Source organism: Tursiops truncatus, chromosome 13 (genome assembly GCF_011762595.2).
Source record: "Tursiops truncatus isolate mTurTru1 chromosome 13, mTurTru1.mat.Y, whole genome shotgun sequence".
NCBI classification, from domain to species: domain Eukaryota; kingdom Metazoa; phylum Chordata; class Mammalia; order Artiodactyla; family Delphinidae; genus Tursiops; species Tursiops truncatus.
The window spans coordinates 46,572,304-46,587,407 of record NC_047046.1 but is presented as its reverse complement, the minus strand read 5'-3'; the positions used below and the strand labels follow the sequence as shown (position 1 = coordinate 46,587,407).

The following is a 15,104-nucleotide window of genomic DNA, read 5'->3' as shown; positions in this document are numbered from 1 at the left end:
TTAATAAATTATGGTACATTTATATAATGGAATACAATGTGGCTTTAAAAGAAATGAGAGATGTAGATGTTTTGGAAAGAAGTCCATGATATTAAGTTAAAATGCAAGATAATACTCTGTATAATACGATTAATGTATAAGGAAGTATGAGTATTAAACTGTTGTATTTAACATATAAGTACAGGGAGGGAGGGAGAGAAACGACACAAACGAGCACCATGTTGGTAATAGTAGTTACCTCTGGCAAATTGGATGAGGAATGAGGTGGGAAAGAAAGATACTCACTTTTTTTCTTCAAACATTTATTCTTTAAGGAAAAAAAGAGGCTGTATTTAATAATTTTTTAAGAAGAAAGCATTTTCCTAAAAAAATAAAGAAGTAAGCTCCCTAGCTTCCCCAGGTAATTCCGATGCCCTTGGTTAAACCCTTGGTTAAGAACTGCTTGTTAATTGTATATTCCTAATTTTCCCACTCACTAGCTTTTGGATTTAGTTAACTAAGAAAATCATCTGATCATTTAGTTTTTGTTATGAGGGGGTTGAAATAGATTAATAATATCTACCATTTACTGAATGCTTTCTGGAGTGTCTCCTCAGGTCTTTTTCCACTCTAATATAATTTTATGATTGCTACAGAGATAGTTACAGTAATCAATGGTCTATGAACACTTTTTGATGTAACTATAATTTGTTGAAATTATTGCATTTAAAGTCAATGTTTTCTGTTTTCAACTTTCCCTGGGGAAAATAATGGCAGCAGAACACATGGAAGGGCATGGTAAGTTCAGCTTGAGAACAGCTGAAAAACTAGAGAAAGTTCGGTGAAAATGTTGTTGATGCTTGATCAGCAACCTTCAGTACTTTCTCAGTTATTTGTAAAGTGACGATGGCTCTGTCATTTGAAAGGTTGTCCTTACGGGTGAGGCTATAAATGTAGTATGTGGTCTTTGTAGACTCAGTTGTAAGTCAGTTGAAGTGGAAACTAATTTGAGTTATACCATTTACTAACTAATATGCTAACAGTAGGTGATAATCTTTGAAGGGGAAGCCTTCTGGACTTTTTAATGCAAATCAGTCATTTTGACCCTCTTGAACTAGAGCAAAAACTGAGAATTCCTTTTAAGTACAGTAAAACCTGATAGAGGACAGAGTAGTAAATTAGATAATGTCATGATCTACACACATTCTATCTTTCCTTTTTTCTTGGATGGATGGAAGTATGCTATTGTATGTCACAGATCAGTTTCCAGAAGAAATTAGATTAGTGTGAATCTATTTTTTTCTGTACTCCATTTTCTGGTTTATCTTTAAATCAGTATACATGTATTAAATTCCCAGTTTATATTCTTTTTTGCCATTTGAAAAGAGATTGCATTTCTTCACAGATTTATTACATGGGGCATATCATAACCAGACATTTGGCTCTATGAAAAGCAAAAGAAAATATTTCATGATAGAGACTTTTTTGGACTTTTTTTAAATTTGGCTTATTGGAAGAAAGAATCATCAAGACTGGATTGTCTCTTGATCACTGCCCTCAGATACTCCTAAGTTAAATATTGCGTATGCTATATATATTTTAAGAAAGTAAATGTTTTTTCACTAATTACTTCTTTACTTTTAATTTTGTGACGTTAACCTTCTTTTTCTTTAACATTCAATAGGATTCTGATCTTCGAAGTGCACTTCTTTTGGAACAGGCGGCACATTGCTTTATAAACATGAAGAGTCCCATGGTTAGAAAATACGCATTTCATATGATACTGGCAGGCCACCGGTTTAGTAAAGCAGGGCAGGTGAGTGCATTTGCTTTAAAAAGAAAATTATTTATTTATTTTAATTTTTATTTGTTATAATTTGTTTATAGAGGTATGTTATTTGTCAATTTTTTGATTTAAAGTTCTAAAGATGGAATTAAATTTTGTTCTGAGGTAATGTGTTATATTGATAAGGACATGAGATTTGGATTTAGACAAATCTGAGTTTAAATCTTGATCTACTCACAACTTGACTTCTTAAAGTTATGTCTTTGAGCCTCCGTTTTTTTTTTTAATTTATAAAATTTGTAATTTTGCCCCAATTTTTGTGAGGTTAAACTAAATCATATATGTGAAGGCCAGATATACTGCACTTAAGTAATTTTAATTCTTCTTAAAGGTGATTAAACCCTCCCTATTTCAACTCTGGTCTTCTATTTTCTCTCAGAATGTCTCTTAATGGTATTTACTAAATATTTAATGGGTAGAAATCTTCTGTCTCTTGTCCCTGGGAGCAGTTGGGTTGGAAAAGATCTTTATTAATTTAGAGAGATTCTCTGGCCCCAGTTGTCCTTTTAAGCGTTAGCTGGAGGGACCTTTTTAGAGGCAGTTACCACTTTCTAGAGTGGTAACAGCAGTTGAGATATGGTGGTTTACTGTAAATACAGATAGAAGTGTGGGTTGAGTAATCATCTCTGTATTCCAGGGACTTTGCTAGGAGCTGAGCTTACACCCGTAAAACTAACATGTCTTGTCTCTTAAGGAATTTTTTAATCTAGTCAGGGAGTGTGAGGATTTTTTTGAATTTAGTTAATAAGAATTTTTATGAACATACATTTTTCAAAGTCTGCGATAACCAGAACATGCCAGTGTTGTAAATTACATATTATTTCAAAGATACAAAGAAATAAAGATGTTCTAAAATTATTCTCAATTTCATGTAAGAATGCCGTGATTTTTAAAAACCAACTTTTCAAAATTTGGGTTCCTCCCTCTATTTTTGGAAACTGGCAAGTTAGAAAATATGTGACCTTGCTTTATATTAAATACAAAACTGTAAAAAATTTATAAAATTAAAAGTCTTTATAATAATTTGATGTACTTCATGTATTAGAATTTCTCAGGCTCTGAAGTGGGGGTAAAAAAGCTCTGATTTTTCACAGCTTTTTTCCATAGTAAGTATAAAATGCATCTGAAACGTGCTATTCCATTGTTTATCTTTGCTTAAAAAGTGTTATTCAAAAATCTACAAAATGTGTTAAGCATGTGGTTTCCTTTCCTTAGAAGAGTAATTATATGCCCCATTAGGAATGATTGTGTCTCTTATTAAAAGTAAGTTATCCTTTTTCCACATCTTTGTCCACTTTTGTGAATGGTTTCATTTGTGGTTATGATGTCATTGGATCTTGTATTTACCTTCTAAAAGTACAGGGCATATTGTTTCTAGGAAATGCATAGCAAGTTAAAAATGACTACATTGTGGTAGGTTGACATACATTTGCTATCTGGCCTAATAATCATCTTTAACTGTAGTTATCTCATGGAGTTAATGATTCCAAGGTAGGTTGCTGTTTTGTGACCACTCTGTATACCTTGAACCCAGGGAATTGCTTTCTCAAGTAGTAGAAACTTGAAAATATAACTGGTAATGAAGACCTATTGGAAAAGCAAATATATGTCCCTTTGAAGTTTGTCAAGAACAGTATCTTCCTTGGAAGATAGGGCACGCATAGGGCACGTAATTCTGACTGAGGCCAGGTTGTTTCTGAGAAGCACCAACTTTTTATAACATTTCCATTAAAAACAGGTGTGTGTATTGGGAAGGATGAGTGAGGAGCATAGAGGATATTTTATATATATATAGTAATGTCATTTCTCAGTCCTCTCTGTGAGTTCATGTTGAATTACTTGTCCCCAGAAATTTTTTATAATTCAATTTTTTCATTAAGAATATGAACACGTATAAGGTATTTAAAGTTAGAGAACTGACATTATAAGAGACTTTTACAGTTAAAAAAAAAAAATTAAGAAAGTGCTGGAGAAGGTGTTTGTGCCCAGAATACCCTGGACAATCTTTCTATTTTTTACTTCAAAAGGCAGACTTTAAATCCTTGTTACCTCTTAAATCTCTTTAGATGCTTTTTCAAGAGATCCTAAAAAATGCACTTGAACGTGACACTTCTAGACACCTTTGTTTCTCTTTATCTCTCAGTTTGTAAGATTCAGTAACTGTGTTCCTTTACTAAATGCAGTACAGAGATTGGGTTTTTTGTTTTTTAAAGAAACATCACTTAAAAATTATTTTGAAATAATCTCAAACTTATAAAAAAGTTACAAGCACAGTTCAGAAACTTTTGTTTACTTGAGCCATTTGAGAGTTGTGTGCCTGGTGCCCCAGTACTTTAGGACATATTTCCTGTTTCTTAGAAACAATTTTTTTTCTCCTGTATTACCATAAAACAACAATGAAAATCAAGAACTTAGTACTAATACAGTACTACTATCTAATCCTTAGATGCCATTCAGGTTTTGATAGTTGCCCCCAAATGTCCTTTATAGTGAAGGATCCTGTTCAGAAGGATACTTTGACATTTATGATATTGACACTTTTAACGATTATAGGCCGGTTATTTTGTAGAATGTCCCTCAGTTTAGGCTTATCTGATGTTTCCTCATCCTGAGATTCAAGTCGGGTATCTTTGTAAGGATATCACAAAAGAGAGACTGTTCTTATTGCATGCTATCAAGTGGCAGATGATTTTGATTTGCTTTCCTTATCTCTTTTCAAGAAAACATTTCCTAAAACAATGAACAATTCTGGTTAAACATGGTACAGAATTTGTAAATCTGCCCTGGAGAGGGGAGTGGTTACAAGAATTTAGTCTGAAGCAAAAGGTTAGGTGGAGAGAAGCCTTTTTCTTGGTACCAAATCCCAGTTTTAGAATGGAGCTTGTCTGAGTTCAGAGGGTGGCAGTGATATATAATTAAAGCCAAATATCTGCTCATGGGTGTGGCAGGATGCAGCGGTGGGCAGAAGAAAAGGATGCCAAACTCTATCACTACCAAACAAACAAGACCAATAAATATAAGTACATACTTATACCATATACTCATATATGCAGTATTAGAATGCACATCACTGTTCAGCCCAGTGCGGTGGTACAGAGAGCTGACCATAACAAAATTTAGACTTTACAAGATAGTTCTCAGCTAGAAGCTAACGACGGCAAGTCTCTAACTGATCCATGACTCCATGTGCTACTGCTCTGGAAACTCCCAGATGGTTTTTCATGAAGTCATTATTAGCCCTGACTTCTTAGACTTCTTGCCCTTGGACAGAGCAGTTACTTGTTTGCTTCAGGACCACTTGGTTTTTAGCAGTAATTACAAAGGGGTTTTCATAAATGTTAGTTTCATTTTCCTCATCATCCCAGTGTCTATTAGAGGAAGAACTAATTACCAGTTACTTGATTTCGTGTGTGTGTGTGTGTGTGTGTGTGTGTTATTTTTTCCAGTCCAAGAGAAATTTGGATTGTAATACTTTGTTTTGTATATTTTCTTACAGAAGAAACATGCTTTACGCTGCTATTGTCAAGCCATGCAAGTTTACAAAGGAAAAGGCTGGTCTCTTGCAGAGGATCACATTAACTTCACCATTGGACGTCAGTCCTATACTCTTAGGCAACTGGACAATGCTGTGTCTGCTTTTAGGCATATTTTAATCAATGAAAGTAAACAATCTGCTGCTCAACAAGGGGCCTTCCTCAGAGAATATCTTTATGTTTACAAGGTGAACACTTATTTTCAAGAGTGTATATTAAAATTATATTTGTCATTATTTTCAGCAAAAAGCACATTCAGTACTAGCTAGTAGGAGTCTTATAAGTGTTTTTATTAGAATATATGCAATTATCTGTCTTAATATGGCAGGCTAGGCTTTTTGGTCATAGATCTGAGTTGTGCTGCCTTTCCACAGTTCTCATAAAAGAGAATTTTAATATTCCAGTAAACATTTGTATCTGTACTTGGAATCTTTAAAAAAAGATGCCATGAGCTTTCTGGACTGTTTCTTCAATATGTATTTTTGAATTATAACTGGTTTTACAGTATATTGGGTTATCTCCCCATTTGGAAAGTACATTCCTCTCTTTTTCCTATGAAAGATAAGGAGATACGGATCTGTGGGAGGTAGATTAATTTGATGTAATGCAGTAGAATTAATAGGAAGAAAAAATATTTCACTGAGACAGGAGGATAGTAACTTTAAAGCATTGTTTTGTGGAGAAATGGAAAGTTGTAATTTTTTCCTCAGGGTCCATGAATAGTAAATATTTTATCTGTCCTGCAAAATATAATTACCCTTTTATACTTTATTAATTTGAAATCATATGGGTAAGAATTTTGGCAGAGAGGATGCTATAATGAGTCCAGGTAAAAAACATACAAAAATAAAGATGTGTTACATATATACAATGGAATATTACTCAGCCATAAAAAGGAATGAAATTGGGTCATTTATAGAGACGTGGATGGATCTAGAGAGTGTCATACAGAGTGAAGTTAAGTCAGAAAGAGAAAAACAAATACTGTATATTAATGCATATATGTGGAACCTAGAAAAATGGTACAGATGAACCAGTTTGCAGGGCAGAAATAGAGACACAGATGTAGAGAACAAATGTATGGACACCAAGGGGGGAAGCGGTGGGGTGGGGGAGGGGTGGTGGTGTGATTAAAAATAAAAATAATAATAATAATATTTGGAGGTATAACATCCAGAGAGAACTAACTAGCGGAGTAACCTTAGGGAGATTCTCCTGGACCACAATCAATGATATCTAAAGTTCTTCCCAGTTATAAAATTTTATGACTCTAAAATATTAAGTAAAACTAGTAATTAATATTCTTGTTTAACATGTTTTTAATATCTTGTGTATTAAAAAATGAGGAAGCACATTTTGAAGATAATGAAGTTTTCTCAAAAATTGTTCTTTTCTTTGGTATTTTTCCTAGAATGTAAGTCAGCTATCACCAGATGGTCCTTTACCGCAGCTTCCTTTACCATATATTAACAGTTCAGCAACACGGGTTTTCTTTGGCCATGACAGACGACCAGCAGATGGTTAGTAAAGTTTAATTTGGCTTTGTTACCTCTTGACTTTTTTTGTTTAAGTTTTTTCATCTTTTTCCATTTAAAAAATAATGTGTAGTTGTTAAAGAATATTTGAAAATAAACAGCAATACCATATCATCAGTTACCCTGCTACCTGAGCTACTACTTTGGGGTTTTCCTTCCAGCTTTAAAAACTAAAAACAATAACAACAAAATAGCCGTACTTATAATGACTTTTCTTATATAATATAAAGAATTCTCATGTTATTACATAATCTTGATAAACATTTTTAATGGCTGTAAAATATTCCATTCAGTGCATATAAAGTATTGTAACATTTGCTTGTTTTATAGTTTCCATCTTTTTGCTTATATAAAATCTAAGTTGTAATACACATTTTTGTGGATAAAACTTGTCTTAACATTTTATTATGGAAAATTTCAAATGTATACAGATGCAGTGAACAGTTGCCAATATTATGCTGTTCTTATTGTAAGACTTTTTTAAAACATAGGATTATTTCCTTAGCGTTGAGCTGTAGAATGGCAGTCCTGGGCCAAAAGTATAAATATATCAAGGGTCTTCATGCATGTTAAAGTAAACTTTGTAATTTTAAGCCTTCTTAATTGGAGCTTAATATGTTTCTTTTTAAGAGCTAATTTAGTAATTTATTTAAAAATATTTATCAGGATGCTTATAGCAGCATTGTTTTTAGTAGCAAGAAAAGTAAAACAGCAGGGAATGAATTGATAAATTTTGGTACATTCATATAATGGTTTCATGGATAATACCCCCAGCATAAAGCTGAGTGAAAAAAGTTGCAGAATGATGGCTGAAATGTAATTCCATGTATATAAATTTCAAAAATATAAACCAACTCTATGAATTGTTTATGTATACACTCATTTGGTAAGGTAAAAAAAATAAAAAATATGAGTGTGAATGTTATGCTTCAGAGTAGCTCTGGGAAGAAGTGGTACCAGTGGAGGAGATGAAGGAGAGTGACAGGATTGGGGAGGGTGACATAGAGGACATCAACTCTATCTGTAACATTTATTTTATTTTTAAATAAAATTTGGGATCATATAACAAAGTTAACATTTGTTAAATTTTGATATACAAGTATTTGTTATATTATTCTCCATGCTTTGTTCGTATGTTTGAAATATTTCATATAAAATTGTAGACAACTAGGAAGATGTATTCTTTCAGAGTCAGAAGGAAAAAAGCATCAATATTATAAGTTAAGTTCCAGTCAGGCTAGAATTAGTAAGAGGTTATTTTTCTCTCAGATAATTGGAAATAGGCAAGAATGGTATATGTGTTTATTTGGATACTTTAGACCTTTATTTTAAATATATTTCATTTGAGGGCAGGTGTTAATAAATATGCGTATTTAATAGTGACACTTTTCTTTTTTTTTAAGGTGAAAAGCAAGCAGCTACTCATATAAGTCTTGATCAAGAATATGACTCTGAATCCTCTCAGCAGTGGCGAGAACTTGAGGAACACGTTGTGGCTGTGGTCAACAGAGGAGTACTTCCATCCAACTTCCACCCCACAGAGTACTGTTTGAACAGTTACTCAGATAACTCAAGATTTCCGCTCACAGTTGTAGAAGGTGATATACTTGAATTTCTTTTTAAAAAATATTTATTTATTTAATTATTTATTTTTATTTATTTATTTTGGCTGTGCTGGGTTTTAGTTGTGGCACACAGGATCTTTAGTTGCAGCATGCGGGATCTTCTTAGTTGTAGCATGCGGACTTCTTAGTTGTGGCATGCATGCGGGATCTAGTTCCCCAACCAGGGATCCAACCTGGACCCCCTGCATTGGGAGCGTGGAGTCTTACCCACTGGACAACCAGGGAAGTCCCTTGAATTTCTATTCATGTTTTTTTTTCCCCCTGACATCTTTATTGGAGTATAAATGCTTTACAATGTTGTGTTAGTTTCTGCTGTACAACAACGTGAATCAGCTTTTATTTTGTTTACAGTGTATTCAGGATAATGTGGGTTTTTTTGGTTTTTTTTCTTTTAATGTAATTAACTAATTTATTTATTTGGGCTGTGTCGGGTCTTTGTTGCCACACGTGGGCTTTCTCTAATTGTGGCGAGCAGGAGCTACTCTTCATTGCCGTGCGTGAGCTTCTCATTGCGGTGGCTTCTCTTGTTGCGGAGCACGGGCTCTAGGCACACGGGCTTCAGTAGCTGTGGTACGTGGGCTCAGTAGTTGTGGGTCGCGGGCTCTAGAGCACAGGCTTAGTAGTTGTGGCGCACGGGCTTAGTTGCTCCGTGGCATGTAGGATCTTCCCGGACCAGGGCTCGAACCTGTGTCACCTGCATTGGCAGGTGGATTCTTAACCACTGCACCACCAGGGAAGCCCTCAAGATAATGTTCTGCATGCCAAATATGACTAGAAGTTGGGGATGCAAAAGTAAATTGAGTACTCATAATGTAGTGAGCTGCATTTATAAAACCATGCAGTGGGGGCTTTAATACAGGAATATGCAATGTGCTTTTGGAATATAGAAGACAGAATGACATTGGGGAAATCTTCTTGAGAAGGTAATTTAAACTGAATCCTGAATAAATGGACATTTACAAGGTGATAGGCAGAAATGCAGAGCTGTGAAAGCAAGGTGTGTTCAGAGAATTGAAGCATAGGGTGATGTATGGGGTTTATTCAAGTTATTAATTTAGGCCTTTCTTTTATAGAGCCAATAACAGTGGAAGTGGCTTTTAGAAACCCTTTGAAAGTTCCACTTTTGTTGACTGATTTGTCATTGCTCTGGAAGTTTCAACCTAAAGATGTCAGTGGAAAGGAAAATGAAGTTAAAGAACTAGTAAGTTGTTAAAAGGTATTTGTAATAAGCATGTTTCAGTAACAGTCTTAACAGATGCTGTAATAGCATTTCAACTTCTTCTGTTCAGTGAGCTGAAGTTACTCTTTTTTGTTTGTTTGTTTTGTTCTTTGTTTTTGCGGTACGCGGGCCTCTCACTGTTGCGGCCTCTCCTGTTGCGGAGCACAGGCTCCGGACGCGCAGGCTCAGCGGCCATGGCTCATGGGTCTAGCCGCTCCGCGGCATGTGGGATCTTCCCAGACCGGGGCACGAACCTGTGTCCCCTGCATCGGCAGGCGGACTCTCAACCACTGCGCCACCAGGGAAGCCCTGAAGTTACTCTTCTTTTATGCTTATTTTCTCTAGTTACAAAAAGTATGAGATATGCTTATTGAAAATTGAGAGTACAGAAGAAGATAAGGATAGAAGTAAAACTGTTTTGTCTTCTCAGCATTTATTTCTTCCAGTTTTATTGAGATATAACTGACATACAGCATTGTGTAAGTTTAAGGTGTACAGCATAATGATTTGACTTAACATACCTCAAGAAATGGTTATCATAGTAAGTTTACTAGCATCCATCATCTTATATAGATACAAAATTAAAGAAATAGAAAAAAATATTTTTCCTTGTGATGAGAATGCTTAGGATTTTCTCTTAACTTTCTTATATAACGTACAACAGTGTTAGTTATATTTATTATGCTGTACATTACGTTTCTAGTATCTTATCTTACAACTGGAATTTTGTATCTTTTGACTTCTTTCATCCAGTTCCCCCTCTCCCCACTCCCTGCCTCTGATAACCACAAATCAGATCTCTTTTTCTATGAGTTTGTTCATTTGTTTTTTTGTTTTTGAGGTATAATTGACCTACAATGCTATGTTAGTTCCTGATACACAACATAGTGATTTGCTATTTCTGTACATTTTAAAATGATCACCATAATAAGTCTAGTTGTCATCTGTCACCATACAAAGATGTTACAGAGTTATTGACTGTATTCCCCACATTGTACATTTCTTGTGACTCATTTACTTTGCAACTGGAAGTTTGTACCTCTTAATCTCCCTCACCTATTTCCTCCCACCCCACCCCCTGGCAATTACCAGTTTGTTCTCTGTATCTATGACTTTTTGTTTTGTTATGTTTGTTCATTTGTTTTGCTTCTTAGATATCATTGTCTTATCAGTATTTAGAAATAACTACTTTAACACTTTTGTATGCCTTTCTAATCATTTGCATTTGTATGTTTTTTCCTCATATGTGGGATTCTCATTATGTATGTTGCTTTTTTAATTCTGTATTTATATGCATATTTTGGTATTAAATATATTAATATTTCATTTTTGTATAATATTCCATAACACGAATGGTCTGTAAGCTATTCTACTCTCTCCATTGGTAGTAGTTTTGGAAGTTTTCATTTGTTTACTATTATAATAATTCATTGGTGAAAATTTGAGTACATAGTTTCTTATCCTGATTACTTCTGTAGGAAAAATTCCTAGGCATGAAGTTAGAATATTTTAGGGAATAAATATTTTAATACTCTTGGTTTCCCAAAAGGTCATACCAACAAGCTTTGCACCAGCAGTATATGGGGTTGGGTATCTCATCTTTGCAAGATTAAGTATTCTTATTTATTTAAAAAAATCTCGATTTTATAGGTTAAGAAAAATGCTGTCTTACTATTTTATTTTCCATTTCATTGATTTCTAGTGAAGTTGAAGTTCTTGTTTTTGTATTTCTTCTCTTGTGAATTGTCATAACTTTCATTTACATTTATCTTTTTTCTTATGTATGTCTGTATAATTTCTTTATATATTTAAGATAGTTATTTTTGAGGCAGGAAATTTTGTTACCCAGCTGATTGTAACAGAAATAACTTGGGCAAGTACATTTTTTTACTTAGTTATTTATTTGTTTATTCACCAATATCTATTATGTTACTTATACTTCTTTATACTACCTTGCTATATGCTTTAATAATGTGGTAAAAATTATTTTTAAATTGAGAAATATCCCAATATTTTGGTGCTGATTTATGAAGGGAGAACTTAAAAGAAGATGTCTGTTATACTAACTTTAAACTATTTCTCTTGAAGTGTTTTCATTTTTTTAAAGATTGCTTTATTAAGTCTTAAGTCTTGCTGCTTAAATTCATTGAAGACATTTTGTGATTATTTACACTTATTGTGAATAGTTTTGAAAGATTGAGGTTTCCCGGGCTCTATTCTGACTTGAATTTTAGCAACCTCGGTAATTTTTCTAATGTTTTTTGGATGCCTGGAATACAAATTAGAAGAGTATAAATTGTTCACTCTTGGAAAAGTTTTTTTAAAAGATCTATTAGTTTTTGATGTATGTTAGTCCATTCAAGATGTTAGGTTTTAAAGGAGGTTTATTAAAGTTAAGTGAAAATTGTCATTGTGTATAATGAAGTTGCACTTTATTCTGTAAATTTCAAACTCTTTGGGTTTCTTCATGAGCTGCTACTGGTGATGGACTAAGATGCTGAACTGGAATTTAGGGAAATGAAATTTTTATTTCTTGTGTCAATTAACTAATTTCATGGTAAAAGTTAAACAGGGTTTATGAGGATTAAGTTTACCCCAGTGTGAGCCAACTTTAGCCCTGCTTTTGGAAGAGACAGGACTTTTTTGCTCTTCCGCACTGCCCTTATTGTCCACGAATCTTATGTATCCTACTTAAGCTGTTATTACTTTTTCCATGTGTAATTGGCCAATTTGGAAAAAGAGGCTGGTCGGAGTAAAAGAAGAAAAAATTTGCTCTTATTGCAAGATTAAATTAAATGGCCATTTTGGCCATTTTTTTTACGATGAGCAACTGAACTTGTATCTCTTGAGGTTTTATCTTCTTGGTGGCTGTGTCTTTGAGTAGATCACTTATCTTCTGCAGTTGAATTGGACTGAATGAAATGAAAATAAAATAAATCAAGTGCCTACTACTGCATGACTTTACTGCCGGTGTGAAATCAAAGGACTTTGCATATTGCTTAGCACATGGTGAAAAGCTAATAAATGCTAACTATAACTATTGTTATTGTTCTTAAATATTGATACATAGAAATGTTAATAATCTGCTACTTTATTCCTTAGAATGTATATTTTACATAATTTACTTTTCAGGTAAAAGGTGAACCTGAAATGATTGGAACTGAAGTTGTTTCAGAATTCTTAATTAATAGTGAAGAATCTAAAGTGGTAATTGTTTCATTATTTTTCTGTCAAGTCTTTAAAAGTAAGATGAAAACAAATTTTAAAAATCCATTTATTCAGTTTGTTTTATATTCCAGTTTTCTTAAAAACTAAAATTTGGAATATTAGGAAAGTGGAATTGCACGGGGGGAGATTGGGAAAGTAGGTTTGCAGTGGTCTTTAGTTTGTTAATTTCCTAAGAAGCCTGGTGAAAAAAGTTTTTGCTTTCTTTTTGGGATGAGTATTGTAATTTCATATGATATTTGGTTGACCAGAATATTTTGGCTTTTATTAAAAGTATTGATGAGGATCCAGGCCTATAACTTTTGAATTTAGAAAATTTCTTTTGAAGAAAATGCGTTCTAGTAAGAGAAATCAATTGATAGTTAAGTTTAGGTCATGAGTTTATATTGATATTATATTGATATTAAATATAAATTCTGCAACATTACAGAATTTAGGTATTGCACTATTTAAGAGACTATGAAAACAGATAATAAGAGTGACTTAAATATCTCCACAGGCAAGGCTAAAGCTCTTTCCCCATCACATAGGGGAGCTGCATATTCTGGGAGTTGTTTATAATCTTGGCACTATTCAGGGCTCCATGACAGTAGATGGCATTGGTGCTCTTCCTGGATGTCACACAGGTAAAGCTATAGAAACTAATAATTAAATCTCCATAGAATAAAATGAAAAATGAGGTATTTTAAAAATAAGTTTAATGTACATTTAATAAGGCATTTAATCAAATGAAAGAATGGATAATTTGGATTGTTTTTAACTCTGCCATTGCTTCAAAAATAAAACAACTTTATTCCCTTCTGACGTATTTTTGATAATCCTTTGGTTCTACCCTATGTATTTTTCTTTTTTGTTATTGATCCAAATTTAGTAAATTCTAACTAAATATATTCTAACCATTGGTTGAGATATCTGCTGCCAGTACAAAAAAACATTGTCTTAATATATTCTATTTTTTGAATATGAAAACTAAAGACCAGTGTTTTCATATCATTGGATGTGAAACACCTTAAATTCTGTCATCTGTTCTGTAAAAAGAGTAGGATTTAGAGTTAAGCTGATATTCTTGGTGTCCCAGATGATAAGTTTTACAAAGTTTTGAAGAGTAAAACTACTAGATATATATGTTTAACGTGGTTTGCCTTTTTTTTGCCCTTTAATTTTCAGGGAACCCTTCTTATATTACCTTGTAATTGTTATTTGAGTTTAAGTTGACAAGATGCTAGAGAGAGAGTTTACTATAAAATCTATCACTTCTATCTCTTAATTTTAGTAGCTAAGTCTTTTTTTTTTTTTTGCGGTACGCGGGCCTCTCACTGCTGTGGCCTCTCCCGCTGCGGAGCACAGGCTCCGGACGCACAGGCCCAGCGGCCATGGCCCACGGGCCCAGCCGCTCCGTGGCACGTGAGATCCTCCCGGACCGGGGCACGAACCCGCGTCCCCCGCATCGGCAGGCGGACTCCCAACCACTGCGCCACCAGGGAAGCCCCTTATTATTTTTTTTAACAAATTATGGTCATTGGCAGACTTGAATTTAGCATTTACAAAAGCTGATTATATTGGGAAATCCTTTGGGAACACTTGGAAAATTTGTTGGTGCTTTTAACCTTCAGTTGGATATTTCTACTTGCCTGCATATCTAGGATAATTCAATAAAACATTTTTTAAAAAAGTATACAGAAGTGGAATGAATCTGTAAGAATTCAAAAATTATAAGGAAAAAATTGATACTAAAGTTGAGTATGGTGTTTATGCATTTTAGTACTATTTGTGTAATTGACACTAAAGTTGAGTATGGCGTTTATGCATTTTAGTACTATATGTGTAATTCTTGGTTGAAAAGCACCAGACAAGATTCTTTTATAAATAATCTTGCTAATTTTTGAATATTTTAAGTAAGTAAACTGAGTGTTAAAAACTTTTTGAAGCTTCTTTCCTTTCCCACTGTACCTACCTAGGATTTTAATCGAGTACCACAAAGTTACGGTTGTCAATAAATTATAGCTAATTGCTTCATTTAAGGTACCGAATATATGCATTAATAAATATTTTATGACAGTGGGAGGAGAACCTGAATTAACTATTAAATTGCATCTTATAGCAGAATTTTTATGAAGTTTTAGTGTAGTTCTATTTACTATG

At 33.7% G+C, this 15,104-nt stretch overlaps 1 protein-coding gene across 9 annotated transcripts in view; it reads left to right on the top strand.

Annotated features, from left to right (window-relative positions):
- The window catches only part of TRAPPC8 (trafficking protein particle complex subunit 8), a 90,701-nt gene that overhangs the window by 38,915 nt on the left and 36,682 nt on the right, over positions 1 to 15,104 (top strand). For all 9 annotated transcript variants that reach the window (XM_073790638.1, XM_019930438.3, XM_019930441.3 and 6 more), the window contains 7 exons: positions 1,664 to 1,795; positions 5,322 to 5,546; positions 6,770 to 6,878; positions 8,297 to 8,491; positions 9,592 to 9,719; positions 12,870 to 12,944; positions 13,462 to 13,588. In XM_073790638.1, the coding sequence (XP_073646739.1) occupies positions 1,664 to 1,795; positions 5,322 to 5,546; positions 6,770 to 6,878; positions 8,297 to 8,491; positions 9,592 to 9,719; positions 12,870 to 12,944; positions 13,462 to 13,588 (991 nt within the window). The remainder of the gene's footprint in view (positions 1 to 1,663; positions 1,796 to 5,321; positions 5,547 to 6,769; positions 6,879 to 8,296; positions 8,492 to 9,591; positions 9,720 to 12,869; positions 12,945 to 13,461; positions 13,589 to 15,104) is intronic.